The sequence below is a fragment of the Pezoporus wallicus genome, unplaced genomic scaffold, assembly GCF_028554395.1.
Source record: "Pezoporus wallicus isolate ANWC-B61680 ecotype Strahan unplaced genomic scaffold, APGP_CSIRO_Pwel_v1 contig_7545, whole genome shotgun sequence".
NCBI classification, from domain to species: Eukaryota; Metazoa; Chordata; class Aves; order Psittaciformes; family Psittacidae; genus Pezoporus; species Pezoporus wallicus.
This window is the reverse complement of record NW_026642398.1, coordinates 9,095,778-9,118,190: the sequence shown is the minus strand read 5'-3', so window position 1 is coordinate 9,118,190 and position 22,413 is coordinate 9,095,778. Positions and strand designations below refer to the sequence as shown.

The window sequence follows — 22,413 nt, the reverse complement described above, 5'->3', positions numbered from 1 at the left end:
TGTGTTAAACACTGCTGAATTTACTACCAGTAACAGCTTGAAGTGCTCTACATGTGAATGCAGCAGCCTGGTATTCATCTTTCAATGTCTACAGGTGTTAGCAGGGGTTGCTTGTTTGGGCTGTCCTTGAAATCAATCCTCAATCTTGCTGAAAAGGAAACAGGGCTGAGAAACTGCACCAATGCAGAGACCACCTTTTCAAAAGCAGCTTTAATCTTGTACCATAGGGAAAAAAATAAAGCTACATACTGGCTTCCATTGATAAGAATTTGCAGGTAGGATAATTTTTAAGGTTTTGCAATATACTTAGTAAAGTTATACTGAATAAATGTAAGAAAAACAACTTTATATATTTGGAAAGAAGACTTTAATAGTGTTGTTATATAGAGTATTGGCCAACTCAAGCGGGTCATCTTCTCTTACTGCTGCCATTATTTCCAGTATTTGACTAAAAAAGAAAAGATTGGTATTAGAAGACTGACACTCAGACCTGAACATACTGGAGAGTGCTGCATGTGTATGTACAAGTCACTTAGATTAACCTGGAATACAAACCTATGCTGAGAGAAACAGGGCAGGGGCTCAGCTATGCAAACAGCTTCACTTCTAAGTCACTAACTGCCCTTTCCTTCACACTGAACACTGTTTGCGCACTGGTACAGACTCAACTTTGGTCTTTTGACTTGTTTGGAGGTAATTAAACGGCTTTCTGGTTCAAAGAGAGTGTCATTTTGTGGGTGTCTTTATCAATGGTCTTCATTTTTCAGACTGAAACCCAGAAGCCTTTCAAGGCTAAGGCTGTGCTATGAATTAACTGGTCTGTGGCAAAGCTTAAACTCCAACTACAGCCCTACCTGAGAGCAGAGCTGCCAAAGGGACTTATTTGCTACTTCCCCCTTCTCCAGCTTAACTGTGATTAACACATTCAGATACTTGCAGTCAATGTTAAATGAGCAAATTTAGAAGGCCTGTAGCCTTGAAACAAGCTAGGGAAAGGAGGCAAGAAAAATGGGATGAATAATATTAATACCAGGCAACAGAAAACCAAGCCACACTTCTTCCTCCGTGCTTATTTTCTTGATTTTGTATCACTCTGAAGAAAATGAATATTCTGAACAGTTCCTAAGATGTGTTGAACTTTATTATGTTTTCTAGTAGTGGTGAAGAGAGTAAGCAGCTCAAGCTTGGTAGGAGGGCTTGGTACTTTTGGATCTTGCCGATCCTTTTGAGGAAGACTAATGGAAAAAGTTGCTCTTAGCAATTACTATATGCAAGTACTTTCTTCTGTGCAGACTTAGCCCATTTCATTGACCCCTCCCATGCTTTGCAACCAAACAGCTTCTTGATTTATAGGGATGCTCGATATGATACAGGGTGATATCTGGCCTACACAGAAATAAGCAACAGAGACCAAAGAATTCGCCCTTGAAGAGCTTTTGTAGAGCTTTCATAATTAACCCCACTAGGATGCAGGAGGATGCTGTACGTTACTGTATCACTGTAGATGAAATCACTAAAGCTAAAAAGCATCTTGAAAGCTTTTGTTTGTTTGTTTGCTTAATTTTAGCCGCAAGGGGAGTAGTGCAGTTCTGAAAATATATTAAAGATCAGAAATGAAAGGTGTCCAGCACCACCCAAAAAAGACAAGTGCAAAATTCCCCCTGCCAGCTGAGCTATATCAAACAGCCTGTACACCCTAAACGTGAAATACCCTTTGTGGCCTGGGTCTGACTTTCCCTTCACGCCACATCTTCCTACTTGAGAAGCCACAAAACAGCAGTTCTCAGTTGCCATGCGTGATGTTTCCTAAGGTTGAAGAGTTTCTCAAGTCATTTAGTACAGGTTACAATTGACATTAAAGGGACAATCCTTTTTAAATCAGGGTGAACTAAAGATTTTGTTTTATAAAAGGCAGCAGAAGCCAATGCACAGCAGTTAGGTACTGCTGCAGGACAGCCTCCCCGCATTTCCAGCTCAGGGTTTCTGAAACACCCCATTAGCTACAGCTGAGGCAGCAGACAAAGCCACAGAGTGGTGTTAGCACATACAGGCTTGACAAAACTCAACAGCAGCAGAGGCCCTCCCTCCACTTGTGGTCAGAAAAATGTTCTCAGCTGAATCTCTTCCCTGTTCCAAAAACATGGCCTGACCCTAGAAAGTCATAAAGCCCTTCTATGCTAATATGTGTAAAACAACAATAAAGTCAGTTAAAAGTTATTACAATCCAGGTAACTGCCTAAAGTGTATCTAAACACTAGGAGATGTCACTGTGTAAACTATGCAGTCATCATCTGAGTTTCTTCAGGTCTCCCAAAAAAGCCACAGAATTCCCTTCAGTTCTCAACTAAACTTGTTTTGGAGACACCTTACTGAATACCTGGATTCTTTAGCACTATCCTAAGCAGTATTTCAGAAGCTAGTTCCAGATAGGCAACTTACACAACTTTTTATAGAAAGACAATGAGACTTCACAGCAGTAAATCCCATTTCTGATCAAGTACATGGGCTTTGCTCCTGGGCAGGTGGAGCTGTGAGCTTCTGCTGCAAGTATATTCACGTACCACACCACAAGAAACTGTCCTGAGCTCCTTGTTGCAAGGAGCTGATGACTGAGCACATTGATACCATTCACTGACCTTAGAAACAGTTGTAAAATTCAGGCATTTCATCTACGGGTGCTATTTAATGGAGAAAACTGACTGGTTTTGTTTTTCACACCTCAGTGAAGCAGCACATGAAAAGGCAGCAGCAGATGGTTTCTGTACTTTGCAACTGCCCAAAACCCCTGGAGTTTTTTGCCACTGTTCTGCACACTGACTGCTATTACTCAGATCTGACCTTCGTGGGACCAGTTCTTTCTAAGCACAGCGGCAGAATGAAGAGACAATCCTAACCACAAACCACGTTACAGCAATTCATGGCACGGCCACTGATGCCAGCACAGGCATCTGCACCGCTCACTGCCTCAGTACTGCCCCCACGGCTCCAGTGCTGCTGGACCGGAACAATCACCAAGTGCAATGTTACTTCACAGGGTTTAACCCCTTCTCCGGTGTAGCAGTGAAAAGACAAAACCTCTGCTGGTTCCACTTTCAGGGAGCTTTTTACATCCAGAATTGCTGAAGTGGGAAAATTAAACACTTACAAATTTGTCCACAGCCTACAAAGCAACACTGGGCACAAGTTTCAGTATATTTGGAATTCATTTCTCTTTACTACATTTCCAGTGAGCTTGATTGACAGGACAAGGGGTAATGGGTTCAAGCTTAAACAGGGGAGATTTAGGTTGGATGTAAGGAAGAGATTCTTTTCTGTGAGGGTGGTGAGGCCCTGGCACAGGTTGCCCAGAGAAACTGCAGCTGCTCCAACCCTGGCAAGAATGTTCAAGGCCAGGCTGGACAGGGCTTGGAGCAACCTGGTCTAGTGGAAGGTGTCCCTGCCCATGGCAGGGGGTTGGAACTGGATGATCTTAAGGTCCTTTCCAACCCAAATCATTCCATGATTCTGTGATTTTTTTCTGTCCCATCCCGTCCCTCCCCCTACCCCCCCGAGATTTGATGTATTTTAAACACCAGTGCAGCAGTACACTTACATTATATGGCAGGGTTCATTTCTGTCCTTCAAGCAGTGCCCTACTTCCCATTTCTTTTTTGTAGGAAATGTAGTTTTAATGTATTTTGCTCCAGCATGAGTGTTCTTCACTCCACACCAAGGTGCATCTAGGTTCATGTGAGAAAAAATGATTAGAGTATGCAATCATTTGATAACAGCATGAGGCAGTTCAACCAACTACCAGTCTTCTTCTAGCAGTGACTTCCACTTCAAAATGGAACTGCAGAGATTTGAGCAGTTTAATTTCTCCACAATCTTTGGAACTGGTTTTGATTTTACATTTTACAAAATGACACTGATTTCCTCTGACATGATAAGGACAGCTCCATACACTACATGTGTTCCACACAAACTTCCTATATAACAGGTCTGTACTGCAGTAAGGATTTAGGCAGTTTGTGGTTTTCCTTTCTCAGCTACAGAAAACAAACTCTGTATTTATAACTGCCAGTTACTGGTAACTGAAATGAACATGCCATAAAAGCCCCAAACACATCCCTAGTCAGTCAACTGAAATCACTGCTCATGAGGGCCAGAGGGGAATTCAAGTGTTCCTCCACCTTATCCCATTAAAAAGCAGTTGTTTCCACATGCCATTACTGCTACGTGTAGCGAGCTCGTAGCCACTGCCCTGTGCCTGGCACATCTCCAGCAAGCCAAATTTTCAGCTATCCAAGCAGGATTCTGGTCCCTGGGTTCATTAAAAACTCTGGGCTTGATGATTTGTCCTTTTCATCTTCCCCTGCAATGTCAGAACTGACACAGCAGCTCCTTCCTTCCAGCAGACGGCTGAAAAGGAATATTTCTGGAGCCTGTAAACTGCTTTCCCAAGTGGAGAAACAGCCAGTCCTGTTTCTGCTCCAAACTCCCTGGGTCTGGATTCTGCTTTATCATTGCTATACAAGCAAATCTCATTAGCCAGCAGTGCTTAAGCCACAAACTGACCAAGATACAAAATCTTACCCGTCTCTATCATTAACCGCTCACTCGGAATTGATTTCAGTGTTTCCAAGTTGGCTTCTGTTTTCAGAGAACTAGGAAAGCAGAGTTTGGTTAATAAAATCAAACACAAAAAGCGTGCAAAAGTCCTTTGCCTGTTACAATGTTTTGCAGCAAAGGCAGCTCCCTAAATAATTCTGTTAGTGAATAAAATCTGATTTAAAACGCTTCCTGTAAACTGAAACTTCCCAGGAAAAGGCAGATTTGGAGAGCTACGGACTGGGTGAAGCCGTCCCGCCGCAGGGAGCACACGCAGCCCCTGCCGGCACCTGGCACTCACTTCCAGCTAGCTGAGTGCTGAGAATGCAGATGAGGCTGTTCAGGTTACAGCCGCATTACTCCCAGGTTTGACAGGCAGCTTCAAATGACGCTGTTTTCTAAACACCTCTCGGAAGGACTATTTACAGGTTCGACAACCTTATTTATTTACAAACAAGGATTGACCCGAGGGCAGCAGAATGGACCCATGGCTAGATTAACTCGCTGAGCTGAGAGCATTTTATGGCTAACAGACTAATGAGTGGGATTCTAAATCTGTCAGATGATTAAAAGTCCAGCCAGCTCTGAAACCCTGACCTCATTGTTTAAAAGAAAGCAATGAGTTCACTCCTGCTGACATTTCAAAATGGCTTTATTTCTTGTGAAGAACTTACCAGCCATTTATTCCAATATAAAGATCCAAATCTATTATAGCTGCTGCTTCTTCCTTTGTGCCATCAAAGGAATGTACCTGGAATGGATATACACATATATACAATGTTTGTACTTCATTTAAACTCCAATAATTTAAAAGTACATGTTAGTTTTTATTTGTGTCATAAATACCTTTGATAGTATGTATGACACGTAACACAAAGATGGGACATGGCTCAGCTGATTCTGAACTAGGGCTAAGTTCAGGCTGAAGGCACTTGAACACTACAGCAGCAGTGGCTACCAGAGTTTGTTAGTGATAAATAGGTGTAGAAAGGGCCTGTCCAGTGTTACCACTACCGGCCCAGAACTTGCTCATACCTGGGAGACCATACACAGGAAGTAGTCCCGTGCACACTGAATGTTTACGGTCTTCCCTCAGTATTCCCTACAGGGCACTGTAAGAGCAGTGTAACATTCTCCCCACATTTGAGTCCACTGGAACTAGAGAGACAGTGTATTGGGGTATCCCAGGCACTGCAGAGCCAAGTGGTCAGTCACAAGGCACAAACAGCGTAACACAGCTGGGAACTGCAGCTTCGCAGCCTGAGTAGACGCTGTCAGCTCCCCCACGCTGACAAAGGGCAGTTCAGAGGCTCCTGCTCTTCACTTCTCCACTCATACAGGATTTGCAGGAGAAAAGGAAGGACAGACTGCACAGTGTTACCCAAAAGGATACGCAGTACTTGGCAAGGGGATGGAAGTGGCTTGTGGTGACAAAGGGGAAACCTGAGATACTGCTGTGGGAGGCATGATGGCAGTAGATTAGATACAATAATCCAAGCATTTACTGCTTTTAGAAAAGCCTGCCATAAGGGAAAGCTGAAAGAACATTGCTGGCCTTTCCTAACCATTTCATCCAAAGTTTTTCCTGTTATGCTTTTGAATTAAAACACACTGTCTGAATATCTAAAGACATAAAGTAATCAAAAGTTACATCTGGATCCAATTTGAAAACAATGTCTAATGTCAGAAGCAAATGTTTGAGGTTATGGCTTCCACAGGGAACATGCAACTAAATTATCTGTGGTCTGAATGCACTGCAATTGCAGACGCTGAGGAGCTGGGACAAGGCCAATGTCAATTATAAGGTGCTTAAACTGTCCTTCTGACAGGCCAAGAAAAACTGCTCATGTCAGCTGCAGGGCTTTTTCTCAGCCTATCTTCTTACCTTGCAAAAAGAGCTGTTGAATAAGCCATGACAATAAAAATACTAGAAGGGACTGGAAAATACTTATTAACTAATAATAACTTAAACCATGTAACAGGAAGCCTGCCCATATTCCATGACAAACAAGAATCTGCATATTAAGCAACAATATTCACATGCATGTAAAAATGGATGCTCTGCTGAAGGCTGTACTTACCACCCCTCCCACAAATCTATCTCTGTTTCTTCTCATTACGTCTATGAAATGAAATAAATACAAATGTAAGACAGCTTTAACACAGACAAAGGTGAACAATTCAGGTTTCCCGGCTCTTCAGAATTTGTTCTGAATATAAAATTCTCAAGGAAAACTCACCTAAGAATTCAGTGTGTGAGTTTCTACAGTGGAGAAACATGGGCAGTTGTGTCTGCTCTGACAGGTCAAACTGCTTTTCAAAATACCTGTAAAATAAAAATCACCTTTAAGAGCAAATAACAATAGTGGAAGAGTTTTCTCCTGCTTTTGCCCTCCAGAACTAAAGACAGAATGAATGGATTTGCCGTGCCAAAGCTCTAATTTGTGCAGGGACTTGAAAGGAGCTCTTTCTCATGGTGCAGTCACATATCAGTGCTGGAAGACAGATAAGGTGGCTGAGAGCATCAATACCGAAGGATGCACATGTATGTGTGCTGAGCATGTACTCTTGCAGTCTGGGTGCTGGAGTCTGGGCGTTGGAGTCTGGGCTTACTTATTTTTAATGAACAAGGAACTGACTGTTCTGTCCACAAAGTTTGGAAATGTCAGGAATGGGAGAGCATGGATCACACAGAGAACAGTATTTCAAGAAGCATTTGTAAATGGGGCGAGGGTGAGTGAGGGAGAACCACACAGACTTCTATAGCCTCAGACAGCTCACACTGCATCGAGGCTGGCTGGGCTGTACAGTAGCAGTCCGCAGTTTCTGTCTGCCCTTCCATGGGGACAAACAGATGAAGTCTGTGCTCTCTTGGGGTAAAACAAATACCAGTATTAGCCATCTTACTTCTGCCCCATTCTGCCTGTCTTCACTCTTGCACTCTTCCTGTTTTCCCTCCTCTGTGTATCTGCATCCTTTCCACTCCATTCTATTTCTCTCCTACTTTCTATTCCTATTTGAATATTGCCTTTGAAGGAGTGGTAGCAGCGAGGCAGCCATCCTATGAGGAGACATTAAAATGTGGGCAGAGGGAAGGTAACTTGGTGGCCAGCTTCCTCAGGCAGTTTCCAAAGGAAGCCAGCCAGCACTGAACTAAACCGTCATTTGTCATTTGCAGGTAGCTCTGCTTGAAGCACATTATCATTGACAGAGCCTGTCTGCCCTGGCATGCAAATTACCAACGCTCAGAAACACAGCAGAGGAACTTGTGTGTGGCACAAGGCCACAGTGCACAGGTGACTCAAACCATACTTGATTTGAGAGATGACATTATGTGGGCAGAACAACACTGCCTGTCCCAACAGGCCAGGACACTATGCACCTATGGGCGTTGCTGTTAAAAGCAGTCCAGGACACGGGGATCAGTCACATTCCACTGACAAACTCAAACATCTACAACACTGCAGTGTACAATTCACATGTCAGTCAGGAGAGAGCGGCAGCAAAACATCAGTTTGATTCAAATTTTCCTGAAGGAAAAGGACAATGTGGTTTGTTCTGTGGAAATGTCATTAGTTTGTGTACTGCAGGTTCCAGTTTCTCTGCGTTGTTACCTGCCCTGTTCACCAGTGCAGATCTTTGTGATAAAACAGGTAGAACAAATTGGCTGTAACCTTCAAAACTGACATGAGAATTCAGAAGAATAAATTACACCTACTTTGAATCTTCTTTGTCTAGACACTGTGCTTAGTTCAGCTTCTTTGACTAAATATAAATGTAATTTGCAACCCATGATTGCTCTTGCGGTTAAATAGCTACAATTGCCTGATTATTGGTGGGGTTTTTAAACAGAAGACATTTTTCATATGGAAATTAGGTTTTAGAAACTGAGCTGCAAGTAAAACCCCCATGTAACCTATTTGCTATACGGCAGTGGTCTTGAAAGTACAAAGTTTAGTGCCCCTACAAACGCAAAGGCAAATCGGGCTTCTTCCATTCCTAGCAAAAATGAAACTATAAGAGAAAAAGAGGGGGGGAACCCAAGAGAAACCCTATAAAAGCATAAACCCCCCAGACATAGGGTGATCAGAATGGTAACAGAGTAACAAAAGAAACCAAAGAAACTACTTGCAAAAGTAACTAAAAGAAACTTGGAAAACCTTAGTAGTTCCAGTGCTTAAGGAGCAACCTTTTCTCTTTGGATGAGCAACTGTCATTCAGTGCCTGCTGGTTCTGTATTGGTTCTCAATAAGGAAGCTTGAAACATTTCTGTATGGCTTTTTGCAGGTTTAGTGTTGACCATCACGTTCCAATGGTGTGGTATTTTCAGATTTGGGATCAAGGCACTGAAGGAGCTGAAGCAAACTGGCCTTGCTGAGGTAGATCTCCATACAAACCATCCTGGATTCATGGATGAAGAGCAGTGCACGTGACATTGCTCACGCCCTCCAATTTGGTTAAGAAAACTCCCATTTCTGTGCTGCTACGCCCCACAAAGCCCTCCTGGGAGTACAGCAGATGTGAAACTTCTCTATACTTACCAGTCCATTTATAATGTGACCTTCACCATAACATAAAGGCAGTAACTTCCTCTAACTACCATTCAAATCACTATTGTTTGTTGGAAGAGTTATGAGAACGGAGAAGAATTCTGAGAAAGAAAAGTTCTTTGGGCTGCTTCAACAAAGGAATTTCATCTTTATCTGCTTCTCATCTTTATTAATTTTAAATCCAAGAAAAAGGAAAAAAAAATCTTCACAGGTGAAAATTCTCAGAAGAAAATACAGAGTAACTATAGAATAATGATTAACCATTAAACAGATATCCTGGGTTCAGCATCTGGGCCATGCCCAGATACCACTCACAGGGAAACTGCCATACCTCTCCTAGATAGCTGCTTGCTGCCTACCTCAGCAACTGCTACCCCTGAATGATGGACCAGCTGGAAACAGTGAACTGCCTCCATGCACTGCATACTTCACCTTCCTTATTTTAGCTGATTTATCAAGCCTATATTGAATCTCAATTTGAAGAACTCACCATGAGTCATGAAAGCCAAATTGCCTCCAACTCCACAGCATTCAACTAGCAGAAATAAAACCAACCCCAAACCTTCACCATGTTTCAAACACACATGGAGAGTGAAGAGCAGGGGAAGCTGTCCACTCAGAAAAGAGGAAATTCACAAGTATTTGCAAGCATCTGGCCTCATATTTCTTCACTTCCTCATATTTCTTGCTTTCTGGGTTTTTTCAGTCAATGACTTCCTTCCAGCTCAATATCCAACAAGGGCCCGCAATAAGATATCTTAGAAACTAAATTAATTGATTTCATATGATTTACTGAAATAGCTCAGGTAAAGACTTTCTGTCATTATCAATCTTAATTAGAAAGGACTCACCTACCCCTTTACAAGTGACTTCTATTCTACCCTGTCACCTCTTTCCTGACAACCCAATTCCAGTGTGCCTGATTTGAAGCTTTTCACTACAGGTCTTCAGCTGCAGCCCCTGGGATAAAGACAATCAGTTCTTATTTTTTCTTTCCATAACATCAAGGCAGTAAGGATCTTAGAAAACAATACTCCACCAGAGTTTCAGTTTGCCACAGAAACAGGTTATGCTCCAAGATGTGCTTTGCTGAACTTTGTGTACACTGATTTCTGCCAGGAACAGAAGTTCTGGCCACTTTACTGGATATTTTACTGTACGACTGTAACATTATGCAGAAATTAACTCTATCTACTGCTAACATGTGGCAATTAGAGAAAAACATACAACCAAGCACTGCCCCCCAGTGACTGACTCACTTAGAGCAGTATAATTAATCTTACTTGAATTTATCACTAGTATCTTTCAGACAGTTCCCTCTGTAGAGAGAGGTTCTCAGTGCAAGAACAGAAGCTGACCTGGAGGGCTGTTCTTGCTTCATTTCATTCAGTATCTACATTGCATGTATTACTTGACAGATCTCTCCAGCTCCCCAAATCACCTTTATCACCACCTCTCAATGATATGCTCCCAGCTAAGACCACCCCTACCTGATTTTTTTTCACTGCTGATTTATCCTTTTGACAGTGCTGTTCCCTTCCCTGTACCTTTCACTCAAATACCCAGTTCTTCTCTCACACACTACACTTAGGTTATTTTTACAGAAACACAGAATGGTTGAGTTTGGAAGGAACCACCACGGCTCAAACAGGGAAATTATCCCCATGACTTTCTAAGTATTTTTGATTATTAGCAAGAATTAACCTCTGTCACATACAGAAATCTACAAATTCTGATTAATTTAACAGAAAAAGACATGTTCAATCAGCACCAGACAGGTAACAACATCTAGCACACAACACTACTGGAATGTAGGCACCCTTCTTTCAAAGTCCCAGTTCTGCCATAAAAACCCATCACCAACCCTGCCAATTGCAGGTGTGCACCTGCCAAAATGTTACGTGGTGGAATACAAGAGAGAAAGCACTCCTGAAAATCGATACAAGTCAATGTATAGTCATCAAAAGTTTCTTACTTGAGTTGGACGTCCTTTGGGCAAAATTCTAATCTATCAAAATCTACAAACAGAAAGAACACAAAACCCCAGTTAGTGTTTTAGGATTGTTTTAATACATATCTAGAAAAATAAATACTTTAATTACTGAGCTAACACTTACCTAAGCCACATTCTCCAACTGCTATCACCTTTGTCTTGTTTTCTTCAATCAGATCTTTTAATTCAGATAAATACTGTTCAGAACCACTCTGCTCAAATTCTCCACAGCGGGTTGGATGACAGCCAACTGTACTGTAAAACACATCTACAGCAACACAGTATTAGGTTTTAAGGAGGAATAAATAACTATATAATGTATAGACAGCATCTGTGTCTGGACTTCTACTGCTCATCATTTTAAAAAAAACCTCCCTTTGAATATCTTTATCTTGGTGATGATTTTATTAGACAGTATCTCTAGTGGGGCTGTGTGGATTTTTGATACACATTATTCAGTATACTCCCAATAGGGCAACTCAAAGCTGAATTATTCTGGTGGAGCAGCCCTCAATAAATCATACAATTGTTGAGGTTGGAAGAGACCTCTTAAGAGCTAGAAATACGTCTCATTCATAATGCTTCAGGTTATCCTCAGCTGGAAGATTTGCAGCTATCATGCCATTTCCCTTGTGTGCCCTACATTAGCTGTTACAGAATTCCACAAACATCCAGCCTGATTTACCAAAGTATCTAATCTCAATTTCTTAGTGCCAAAAGGAACATTTCTGCTAAGTACCTTTATGGAGAATGTAAAAGAACAGGGTGAGGAAATGACTGGATTAAGGCCCCAGCAACTGCAACTTGACCTAATACTAAAGCTAGCCTTGGTTTGATGGAAGCGGGGAAGTGGATTGGATACAACCAAATTACCTCCTCAGGTTCATTCTAACCAACATTATTCTATGGTTCTGTTCATAAATAGCACCTTAACATGTGTTTTAGTTCAAATACATATTTTAAGTAATTGGTGGAATGGTATTTGCCCAAGGCAAAAAGGAGAGATGCATTCCTTTCCACACCAAGAAAAGAGGCAAGAGAAGCATGAAGACACCTCTCTTGTTCAAGCTGGTCATGACAGACTGGCAAGTAAAAACCAAACAAAACCCCACCAAAACCATACATTCCACACAGCTTATTTCTAGAAGACAGCCTTGGAACAAAATTTTTATTCCAGAAATTCCCTGCAATTTCTTTTTTTATCTAGAAATAGCATCAATGAAGGATTCCTTCCAAGAGCCAGGGATCTAAAGAGCAACATACAGCCACTCCCACACAAGGCATTCAGCCCATTCTGAAATAGAGTTTCCCATTTTACTCTGAGATTCTGTAAACACCTCCACGGATGGGTCCTTTTGAACTCTTAATTCTGAGTGAAGAAAGTTCTATTTTTGACTGACAAGGCAAGTTTAAAGTGAAAATACCATTTCTCTTTGCCAGCTGCAATGCATCTTTACTGTCTTGTAGACTCCCACCTGTAATCAAAAACTTGGAAGAAGAAAAGTACTGTCAGTGAGTATGTTCTTCTGTGAACATCAAACAGACTGCTTAAGATAACACTCAGATGTAAGTACGAATCTAGACAGAGAACATCAGAAGACAATTACTAATGTATACATAACAATTGCATAAATCAGTAACAAACCCCAGTGGTCCTCAGGAGCTAATAAATACACTAGCTATCAAAACATCATTTTTTTCTTTATCAAATATCTTCTATACTAAGTATTTAAACCATTAAAGGAGAAAAATACTTTTATTTGCAGCAACAGCTTCAGTAGATAACAATTCAATAAACTTTATTTGCATTCAAGAAATGACACTCAGAAACATTCCCTCTGTCTTACAGGCGGAGAAACTAAAAACTCCCAAACTCCCATAACAAGACATGAGCAAGTAGATAAACCAACAAAGGACTTTGTATCGGAGTCAGGCTTACAAATTTAAGAGTTTCTGGCTCTGATCTTTTATTTTTCCTTAAGATCAAATGTTATTACACCAGAAATGCTGCTTACAGTGATTTTTGAACCACCACTTGCAGAATCTTGCACCCTAAGTCCTACCAAATCGTGACTACACTGCTTCTGGACAACTCTTATTCCTACACCTACTATGCACCAGACAGGTCTGCACTACTGACAAACACATTCCAGCAGTATCACCAGTAAAATAAGTTAAGCTGAAACTGGCTCAGTGTACATGCACAGGGCAAAACTTTACAAAACATTACCACAAATCAGCACCTATATGGAAGAATAGAAGGATTTTCAAATGAACAGATTAAGTTTCTAAGCAAGTAGAAACAATGTGGGACGGAATAGGCCGGCCAGTAGCAAGACTGCAACCAGCTAAGTACAGGGAACTCCAGAATTCCATTTCTGAATCTCATGTGCATCTTGAAAAAGTTATGCAGCCGATCTATTTTTGATGGTGGTATTGAGATTAAACAGTACTTAACACACACAAACACAGTAAAAGTGTATCTGTACCTGCTGCAGTGGGGGAACTTATTTTTTTTTTGTCTTCCTGTTTATTTCCTACCTGAAATTTCTGGTTTTCCTATCTGAAAGACTTATCTTTACAGAGGAGTCCTTCAGCATCTTCCAAGACCTCTGATCCTCTTCTAGAGGAGGGTTTATTTCTAACTCACCAGCCTTATTAGTGTCGTAGAACACTTTGTGACTTTTGTTGCATTCTGCTGTAATTCATACTTTTGTTGCATTCTGCTGTAATTCAGTTCAGAATGAGATATGGGAACGCTGGACTACTGTGACTGCAGGAGTGAGGTGCACTAATTTCCAGCTAAGAGTAACCAAACTGCTCATAAGAATAACCAAACTGCTCATAATGCTGCTGGTTTAATATACTTAGGACAGTATTTACTAGCAGACATTCATGTCTCAACTATTTAGAATTTATGGGCACTCCCAGCTCTTCTGCAGTTACCCATTTCCATTACATATAGAAACATCTGAAGGATCTCAATCAGAAGACTGATTAAGAGTTCACACAGGATACAAAGAGAAAGAAATGGTTGTCTATAATACAACTAGCACAGAAAATTACATTGGTCGATTGCAGACGGTCAGAGAACACCTATGTTGAAGCTGTACAAAAGAAATTCTACATACATGTCATATATGATACCATTGAGCTTAAATAATCAGCATATAATGATCTGTGCAGATGAAAGACAACGCTCTGCACAGAACACTTTTGCTTCATGCTATCAAAGAAATTTACTGCATTTTCCACTGCAAGGTCTAGAAACATTTGGTTGAATAGGGGAGCACTAAAGACCCAAAGTATTATAAAGCAGTTTAAAATATTAAAGAAAGTTTATTATAAGAAATCACCTTTTTCACACCAACTTTGACTGCTCTCTCCACCACATCCAAAAAGTCATCTGTGAAAGTTCACAAAAATGTCATCAATTGACCTGTAGGTTTAACAGCAGAATTAACTACTTTTCAACTAAGAATCACTTTCACGCAGCCAAAATGCCGATCATGAGGAATCTTTAAACCACATTTGATTGGTCTTGAGAAAATAATAACAAAATGCCATAACTGAAGCTCCAGTTTAAATCCAGGAAGTCAATGGAAGTTTTTCCATATACTTTAGGAAACTGTCTAGCTTTACATCTGTATCTACAGGCCATGAGAGCAAAAAAGAGGATGTTATAATTAGTAACTATGATTCAGCAATCCTTTGATAGTTTATTGCTCACAGTTCTCAAGATTTTTCCATGCAACCCTAATATAAACAGACTAGAATTGTCCACTTTGCTCTAAAATCCACGTTACCTCTGTAACAGCTTAACAGCAATTAAGAGAATGTGTTTTGCTCAGATCATCTAACTTATTTTGTCTTGCTTTCTTCTTCAAGCCTAGAGTAAACAAGCATCTAGTTTTTGAGGAGAAAAAAAAACCAACCCTCTAACCTCACATTCTGACATTGAAAGGTTCTATTTTAATGAGAGGGATCCTGCGTTTGATCAGGTACAAAGAAACATTTACCTTGATGTTTCTGTGTTCCCCTGTAGATTCCTCTGAACATAGGATCTGTCAGATTAATACCAATATCTATGAAAAAACAAAGATAGCAATTTGATGTTATGGTCACTCTACACTTAGACAAGTTTGATACTAGAGGAAAATTTCCTCAAGAACAACCAGCCACTGGAATAATCCCCACAGGGAAGTGGTAGATTCCCCAACACTGAACGCTTAACATTTGGCTAGACAGGCTGCTAGGACATCTAGTCTAGGTCATGCTTTGCCCAGAAAGATTCATAGAAATCATAGAATCAACTAGATTGAAAAAGACCTTTAAGATCATCAAATCAGATTGGACCAGATGATCCTTGAGGTCCCTTCCAGCCTGGTACTGTATGATTTCATTCTGAGCACCAGCCAACTAGGGAAGACAATGGAAAGTGTATCTTAACAACCCCAACTATCACAGGCCATATAAAGCTAAGCGACTTCGCATACATCCAACCTTCACTCAGCAGGAGCAGCAGCAGAGTGCCTCACAAAAACTGCCTGTTCTCCCCTCTTCTGCCCAGGACGCCCAGTGTGAGCAGCACCAGGGACACCTGCAATGCAGTCACCGGCCTGAGCTGCTCCAGCCCCTTCTCTTTTGGCCTCCGAGGCTTTCCCCGGGCTGCAGCCTCCCCGCTCGGGGCTGTAGCCGGGAATCGGGCACACCCACCTCTGCAGCTGCCCAAGCCACCTTTGTAGGGCGGTTTCTAGTGGGAAGGGAAACGCTCCAGTATTAGGCTTTTCAGCCACACGTAAAGCTTCAACCTGAACCGACCTTCTGAAGTTATTTACGTATTTCCTGCCTCATTTCTAAAGCACATTTTCACCCAACTCCATGCAACTAGAAACAACCACAACTAACGCGACAATGCGAAAAGGGGGCGAGGGGTACCCAGAAACCCGAGTTCACAGATAACAGAGGAGCCACAGAGCAGCCCCTCAGTGCCCTGCCCTCAAGCACCTCTTGTAAGCTCAAAGCCAGCCCGGAGACACCGAGAGGGACTGCAGGCGGTGACAAGCCCTGCATGACGGGCAGCCAGGTCACCAGAGCGGGCCCCTCACGGAGCGGAGCGGCGGGCACAGGCGGTGGCTAACTCAGCCCAATACCGGGCAAGGTAAGGAGGGACCCGGGGCGAAGCGACCAGCCCGGCTGGGGACACAGATCCCGGACACAGCCCCTTTATTCCCGGCCCGCAATCCCCTCACCGATGAACTTGGCCCGGCTCATGGCGGAAGCTCTGTCCGAGGCGGCGGCGGCTGAAGTGCGGTGTCCTCCACGTTCCCGTCACACCCCGCGCGGCGGCGGCGGCGGCGTCGGCGTCGGCGGCGGCGGCGTCCTCCGGATTCCCGCCATGCCCCGCGCGCGAAGGTGAGCGCAGTCAACATGGCGGCGTACCTGACGCACCAGCAGAAGGTGCTGCGGCTGTACAAGAAATCCCTGCGGCACCTCGAGTCCTGGTGCATCCACCGGTGCGTGAGGCCAGAAGGGAGCCGGGATGAGGGAGGGGGGCTGGGGGGCTGGGAGCTGTCCTTCCTAGGAGTGGCCTCTCAGGCCTGGGGGGGGGAGGGGGCGGAGCGGCTGGGGTTCCCTGCCGGAACGGGGTTTTGGGTTTGACAGGAGTTTGTTCTCTTCCCTTGCCCCAGGGGTGAGGAAAAAGCCTTTAGAGTCACTACAGGAAAGGGTTATGTGGGAACAGGAGCTCCTCAGATGATGCCGAATCAAGTTAGTACTTCATTGTATATAGAGACTTAGACATGGACAAGGCTACAGGGATAAGGGAGGCACTCAATAAGAGGACCAGATGTCTTTTCTCAAATCAGTGTTGGCCTTCCTCCTGTTGGTAAGGCTTGAGAAAGCTGCAAAAGAAAACAGCTAGAGGAGCCTCTCAGGGTTGGAAGTTAGCCCAAGCAAGAACATGCAGTTAATTGCAAGACTGAATGCGTTCCAATGTCTTTAGCTAACGGATTTCCATAAAAGGGTAAACTGAGCAGGGGTATTTCTCCCCAAATGACCATGATGACCCCCAGAGACCACTCCTCAAATTCACAGTGCCACAGCCTTATCTACCCAAAGTAGCATATGCAGTGAGGAACTGGGTGGGCATTTTGTGGAGTTACAATGACTATGTATATAACAAAACTATATAAGCTGTGAGCTGCCTGTTCTCACTGTGTGTGACGGGCAGAGCAATCCCTCATGCACCCGGTACCATAATAAAGTCATGTCAGTTTCTAACCTGTCCCTCTGGTTGGAGAGTTTATTTCCTGTATTGGTGACACTGCTGAAACCCTGTCTTTGCACAGGGGTGATGGGTGATGATGCTAAGCTTTGGTTTTGCATGTGGCCCGTGTTCTCCTCCAGTGTATCTCATTGTGCTTAATCTCTGTCCATAGAGACAAGTACCGCTACTTTGCTGTGCTCCTGAGGGACCGGTTTGATAAGAACAAGGATGTGAAGGATATGGTGAAAGCCACAGAGCTGCTGATGGCAGGCGAGGAGGAATTCTGGGCAAACCAGCATCCGCAGCCATACATCTTCCCTGACTCCCCTGGGGGCACTTCCTATGAGAGATACGAGTGCTACAAGGTGAGGTGACCGTGACCTGTGAGATGGGGTGTTACTGTGCTTCCATTGTGCTTGTGGTGAATGTAAAGTGAGGGCTTTAATTGGGCTGCCATAGGGTTGCAGCTTGACTTGGCAGAATCATTTCTGTCATAGCTCACGGCTGCTGAACATCTTGCTGCTGCCATGGTGGAGGCTGTCCTGCCTGTCTCATGCTTGCAAATGGTGGTCTGTCTGAACACTGCTAGCTTCTCTTTGACCTGTACTTATAGAATCATAGAATAGTTAGGGTTGGAAAGGACCTTAAGATCATCAAGTTCCAGCCCCCCTGCCATGGGTAGGGACACCTCACACTAAACCGTATCACCCAAGGCCTCATCCAACCTGGTCTTGAGCACTGCCAGAAATGGAGCATTCACAACCTCCCTGGGCAACGCATTCCAGTGCCTCACCACCCTAACAGGAAAGAATTTCTTCCTTCTAACCAATCTAAACTTCCCCTGTTTAAGTTTGAACTTGTTACCCCTTTGTCCCATCACTACAGTCCATAATGAAGAGTCCCTCTCCAGCATCCCTATAGGCCCCCTTCAGTTACTGGAAGGCTGCTATGAGGTCTCCACGCAGCCTTCTCTTCTCCAGGCTGAACAGCCCCAACTTTCTCAGCCTGTCTTCATACGGGAGGTGCTCCAGTCCCCTGATCATCCTCATGGCCTCCTCTGGACTTGTTCCAACAGTTCCATGTCCTTTTTATGTTGAGGACACCAGAACTGCACACAATACTCCAGGTGAGGTCTCACAAGAGCAGAGTAGAGGAGCAGGATCACCTCCTTTGACCTGCTGGTCACGCTCCTTTTGATGCAGCCCAGGATACGGTTGGCTTTCTGGGCTGCGAGTGCACACTGCAGCCGGCTCATGTTCATTTTCTCATCAACCAACACCCCCAAGTCCTTCTCCGCAGGGCTGCTCTGAATCTCTTCTCTGCCCAACCTGTAGCTGTGCCTGGGATTGCTCCGACCCAGGTGTAGGACCTTGCACTTGGCATGGTTAAACTTGACACTGTGAGGCCACACCTTAAACTCTGTGTTCAGTTTTGGGCCCCTCACTACAAGACAGACATTGAGGTGCTGGAGCAGGTCCAGAGAAGGGCAGTGAAGCTAGTGGAGGGCCTGGAGAATAAGTCTTACGAAGAATGGCTGAGGGACCTGGTTTTTTTTTAGCCTGGAGAAGAGAAGGCTCAAGGGGGACCTTATTGCTGTCTACAACTACCTGAAAGGAGGATGGAGTGAGGTGAGGGTTGGTCTGTTCTCCCAGTAACAAGCGACAGGAGAAGAGGAAATGGCCTCAAGCTGCACCAGGGGAGACTGAGATTGGATATTAGGAAAACTTCACAGTGAGTGTGCTCAGGCATTGGAACGGGCTGCCCAGGGCAGTAGTGGAATCACCAACCCTGGAAGTGTTCAGAAACCACGTAGATGAGGCCCTCAGTGATATGGGTTAATGGTGGCCTTCGCAGCCCTGAGGTAAAGGCTGGACTTCAGGATCTTAAATGTCTTTTCCAACTTAGTTGATTCTATGATTCTGTAATCATCTGCTCTTTTGCCATTGCTTTGCAGTGGTTCAGGCAGGCATGGTGAAATAGTTGGAGCTGAGCTGTGAGAGGAAGGTGTGCTACCCATTGTGGGGCCATCTGATCACAGCCCTGGTTTCTCTCTGGTCATGTCAGATGTCAGCTTGGCTGTTGGGGGCTTCTATTCACTCAGCCTTATCTTTCTTCCAGCATTTTGAGTAATTGCACCAATTACCACTCCCCTTCACGTGTTGTAGAGCCAGAGGAGTATTTGTGCGTCACTATGTGATAGGCGGTATGTCTAAAAATAGGAGCCATATTTTTGGAATCCAGGGCACTTCTAGGGGCTTGCTTTCCCCCCTAGATTGTTTTATTTAGGAAGAAAGAAACAAGTTTCGTAGAAGACCACAGGGTTTTTGCTTTGTTTGCATTGTGTCTCTTAATGCATTGCAAAAAGTTAATAGTATTTTCTGTCTAATTTGAATTATATGCTGACACAAGACTAGATCTGAGCAGATCTTTATGCATAAGAAGCCACGTGAAAGGAAGGATCTGATGCAGATTGATCAGAGGCAGAGAAAAGAACGATGAGTGAAAAGGGAAGAGAAGGACTTAAGCTTATGCCAAGGTCATGGGCTTTAGTAGACGTAATAGTCTCTATTCCATTTTCTGTATCAGAAAAAAGGCCAGTTGAGCACTAAATGGTTAGGATTGGTCTTCATATAGAAATACAAAGTGGTTTATGTTCTCTTTTCTTTGCCCTGTGTGATATGCTAAAATTGTCCTTTAGCAAAATGGCTGTCACAAGGATATGGCTTGTTGATACATCAGTGAATGTCCATTGTGAAGCTGCTGTAAAATGTGATTTTCACATCTTGGGCTCTTTGGTTTTAAGTGTTGTTTGGTATGTGTGGATTTTCTGTTAGTTTATTAGCAGCAGCTCTGCTATTTCTGTTCAGTCAGAAGGTTTACTCAGTGGTGAGAATCACAACAGGAAACTGGAAGTGTAAATGTCAGTACATGAATGATGGTATAGGGGTAATGTCTTATTTTTTTTTTAAGAATTGGGGGTTTTGGTGGGGTTTCATTTTGTTTTTTAATCAAAATTCTATCTTTAAAACGTTCGCATTTGGTGATGCGCTGCTGCAGAATCTTAAGCTTTGCTTTCATTCTTGACTGACATTTTAGAGGTCAGACCATTACCAAGCTCTTAAAGGCCACTCATTTCTTAGGAGGTGTAGACAAGCAGAAATGAGCTGTAAGGTTTTGTCTCTCTCAAATAAATTAGTAGCTGGAGAAAAGGCTCTCTTCAACCTGCTGCCTTTGGGAGAAGGGAGGGAGAAAGGAAGATCTTCTCTTCCACCAGATGGAATTATTGTGAGAGCTTTATAGTTAACAGAGATGGCCTGGGACTTGTCTTAAGGATGCTGTGATTTAAGCAAGTCATTGTGATGTCTTCCTATTACTTGGAATAATATGTGAAACAAAGATTTTAAGTACTCACCTCTGTCATATTGTGCCTTGAGACCAACAACAGGTGGCTCTAAATGTTTTTATGTAGTACTGTATTTCCTTTATATTTTGTTTAATACTGCTTCAGTAATGGTGTTTAGTTCTTGTGTGTGTGTGTACTATACATGATTTCATATATAAAAGTAATATATATAAATTATATTGTTCTTTAACAGCTTCCTGAATGGGTCTTGGATTACTGGCATCCATCTGAGAAGGCAATGTATCCTGACTACTTTGCCAAGCGAGAGCAATGGAAGAAGCTGCAGCGGGAGAGCTGGGATAAAGAGGTCAGTGCTCGCTCAGTGCAGAGTAAAACCTCTTCAGCACCCAAGTATTTTGTGTGACATCCGATGTCTTCTTGGAAAAAATATCCCATGCCTACTGCAGTCTCACTTACACTCTGCTTTGTTAGAACCCCTGCCAGTGGGAAACATGGACTCAACCTAAAATGCCTACACAGAGATCTCAAGAGTTACAGCTTCTTAAAGGCTGTGGAGGGAATTTGAAGTTGAAAGCTAAAGCTGCCACTGCATTTAACTTAGTGTGGGGCTGTTGTAGCAGTGATGCTAAAAGAAATTCCAAACTGGTATGAGAGGAGATTAATGACCGGAGAATTTCTCTCCTGCTGTAAAGCTCTGACACTTTCAGGTTGCACTTTGAAAGTGACCTACCACAGTGGGCATCAGGTGGGAATGGAGACTGATTTCTGGCCACCCTAAACTGAGATTCAGTTGAAAAACATGATGCTCTTGGAGTAGTTCTTGAATTCAGCTGTAGAGAAACAGTTGGACTGTGTGTGATATGACAGAATTAACAGTGACAGCCAGTGCTTGCACTGCTTCAAGAGACATCTGTTGAAAACACCTGAAGGGCTGGCTGTTGGGGGCATACAGGAATAGAGGTCTCCTATGGACTGCAGTGGAAGTTGTTCAGGACTTGTGATTACCTGGCAGCTTTCAAAGAGAACTGAGTCTGATTAATGTAGCATAGCAATGGTAGGCAGGAATTACATGAAAGTAATGACCTTTCAAGTAAAATCTCTCTTGTAAATCACTTTTTACTCTTAAAAATTCCTTCCTACTTAGTTAATACGAGCCTGCAGTGATTAATGACTAAGGGAATACTGGGAACCATGACACTTGAAGGTGTTACTGCTGGTTCTTGCTTTCTGAAGCAGGCCCCAGTTCTTGCTGCCTGGGCACTGAGCCCGCATCATGGAAATGTTCATTTGAATACTGAAGCACTTCTCTGTCTTGTCTCCTAGCTTAAGCAGCTCGAAGAAGAAACTCCACCTGATGGTCCAAGAACTGAAGCTCTGCCTCCAGCTCGTAAGGAAGGGCATCTGCCCCCGCTGTGGTGGCAGTATGTTACAAGACCCCGTGAGATGCCCATGTAAAAGCATGATCGCACATGAGCATTGAAGCAGTTTATCTTGTGTAGGCAGTTGACATGCCAGTGACTGCATGCTACTCAAATTAATACAAAATAAACCTGAATAATATAACAAGATAAAGCATTTTGCTGATATACTCTTCTTCTGTAGAATGCACACGCTTTACTTGCAGTTGTGCAGTGTAGAAGAGATGGCT

General features: G+C 43.2%; 2 protein-coding genes across 5 annotated transcripts; one reads left to right on the top strand and one right to left on the bottom strand.

Annotated features, from left to right (window-relative positions):
* Nucleotides 1–191: 191 nt before the first annotated feature.
* Nucleotides 192–16,492, bottom strand: TATDN1 (TatD DNase domain containing 1). Of its 4 annotated transcripts, none has more exons than XM_057429706.1 (12): nt 16,386–16,492; nt 15,153–15,218; nt 14,490–14,539; nt 12,558–12,621; nt 11,258–11,401; nt 11,116–11,158; nt 6,831–6,916; nt 6,672–6,712; nt 5,265–5,341; nt 4,576–4,646; nt 3,593–3,719; nt 192–448 (listed from the first exon to the last, which is right to left on the bottom strand). In XM_057429706.1, exons 1-12 carry the CDS (start codon nt 16,405–16,407, stop codon nt 346–348), a joined length of 894 nt encoding a protein of 297 aa, XP_057285689.1. In that variant the 5' UTR covers nt 16,408–16,492; the 3' UTR covers nt 192–345. The 4 variants fall into 4 exon arrangements, with proteins under 4 accessions (XP_057285689.1, XP_057285690.1, XP_057285692.1 ...); XM_057429707.1 differs by lacking the exon at nt 16,386–16,492 and adding an exon at nt 15,734–15,781; XM_057429709.1 differs by lacking the exons at nt 11,116–11,158; nt 12,558–12,621; nt 16,386–16,492 and having other exon boundaries at nt 15,153–15,224.
* Nucleotides 16,493–16,508: 16 nt separating this feature from the next.
* On the top strand, nt 16,509–22,337 carry NDUFB9 (NADH:ubiquinone oxidoreductase subunit B9). The gene is made up of 4 exons (XM_057429710.1): nt 16,509–16,649; nt 17,574–17,766; nt 20,998–21,111; nt 22,089–22,337. Exons 1-4 carry the CDS (start codon nt 16,564–16,566, stop codon nt 22,218–22,220), a joined length of 525 nt encoding a protein of 174 aa, XP_057285693.1. The 5' UTR covers nt 16,509–16,563; the 3' UTR covers nt 22,221–22,337.
* The last annotated feature ends 76 nt before the right edge of the window (nt 22,338–22,413 follow it).

Coding starts and splice junctions, on each gene's coding strand:
- TATDN1 (XM_057429706.1), bottom strand. CDS start 16,407: ATGAGCCGGGCCAAGTTCATCG. Junction 5,342..6,671: donor ATAGATTTGTGGGAGGGGTG/GTAAGTACAGCC, acceptor TATCCATTCCAG/GTACATTCCTTTGATGGCAC. Junction 4,647..5,264: donor TATATTGGAATAAATGGCTG/GTAAGTTCTTCA, acceptor CTGCTTTCCTAG/TTCTCTGAAAACAGAAGCCA.
- NDUFB9 (XM_057429710.1), top strand. CDS start 16,564: ATGGCGGCGTACCTGACGCACCAGCAGAAGGTGCTGCGGCTGTACAAG. Junction 17,767..20,997: donor AGAGATACGAGTGCTACAAG/GTGAGGTGACCG, acceptor GTTCTTTAACAG/CTTCCTGAATGGGTCTTGGA. Junction 21,112..22,088: donor GGGAGAGCTGGGATAAAGAG/GTCAGTGCTCGC, acceptor CTTGTCTCCTAG/CTTAAGCAGCTCGAAGAAGA.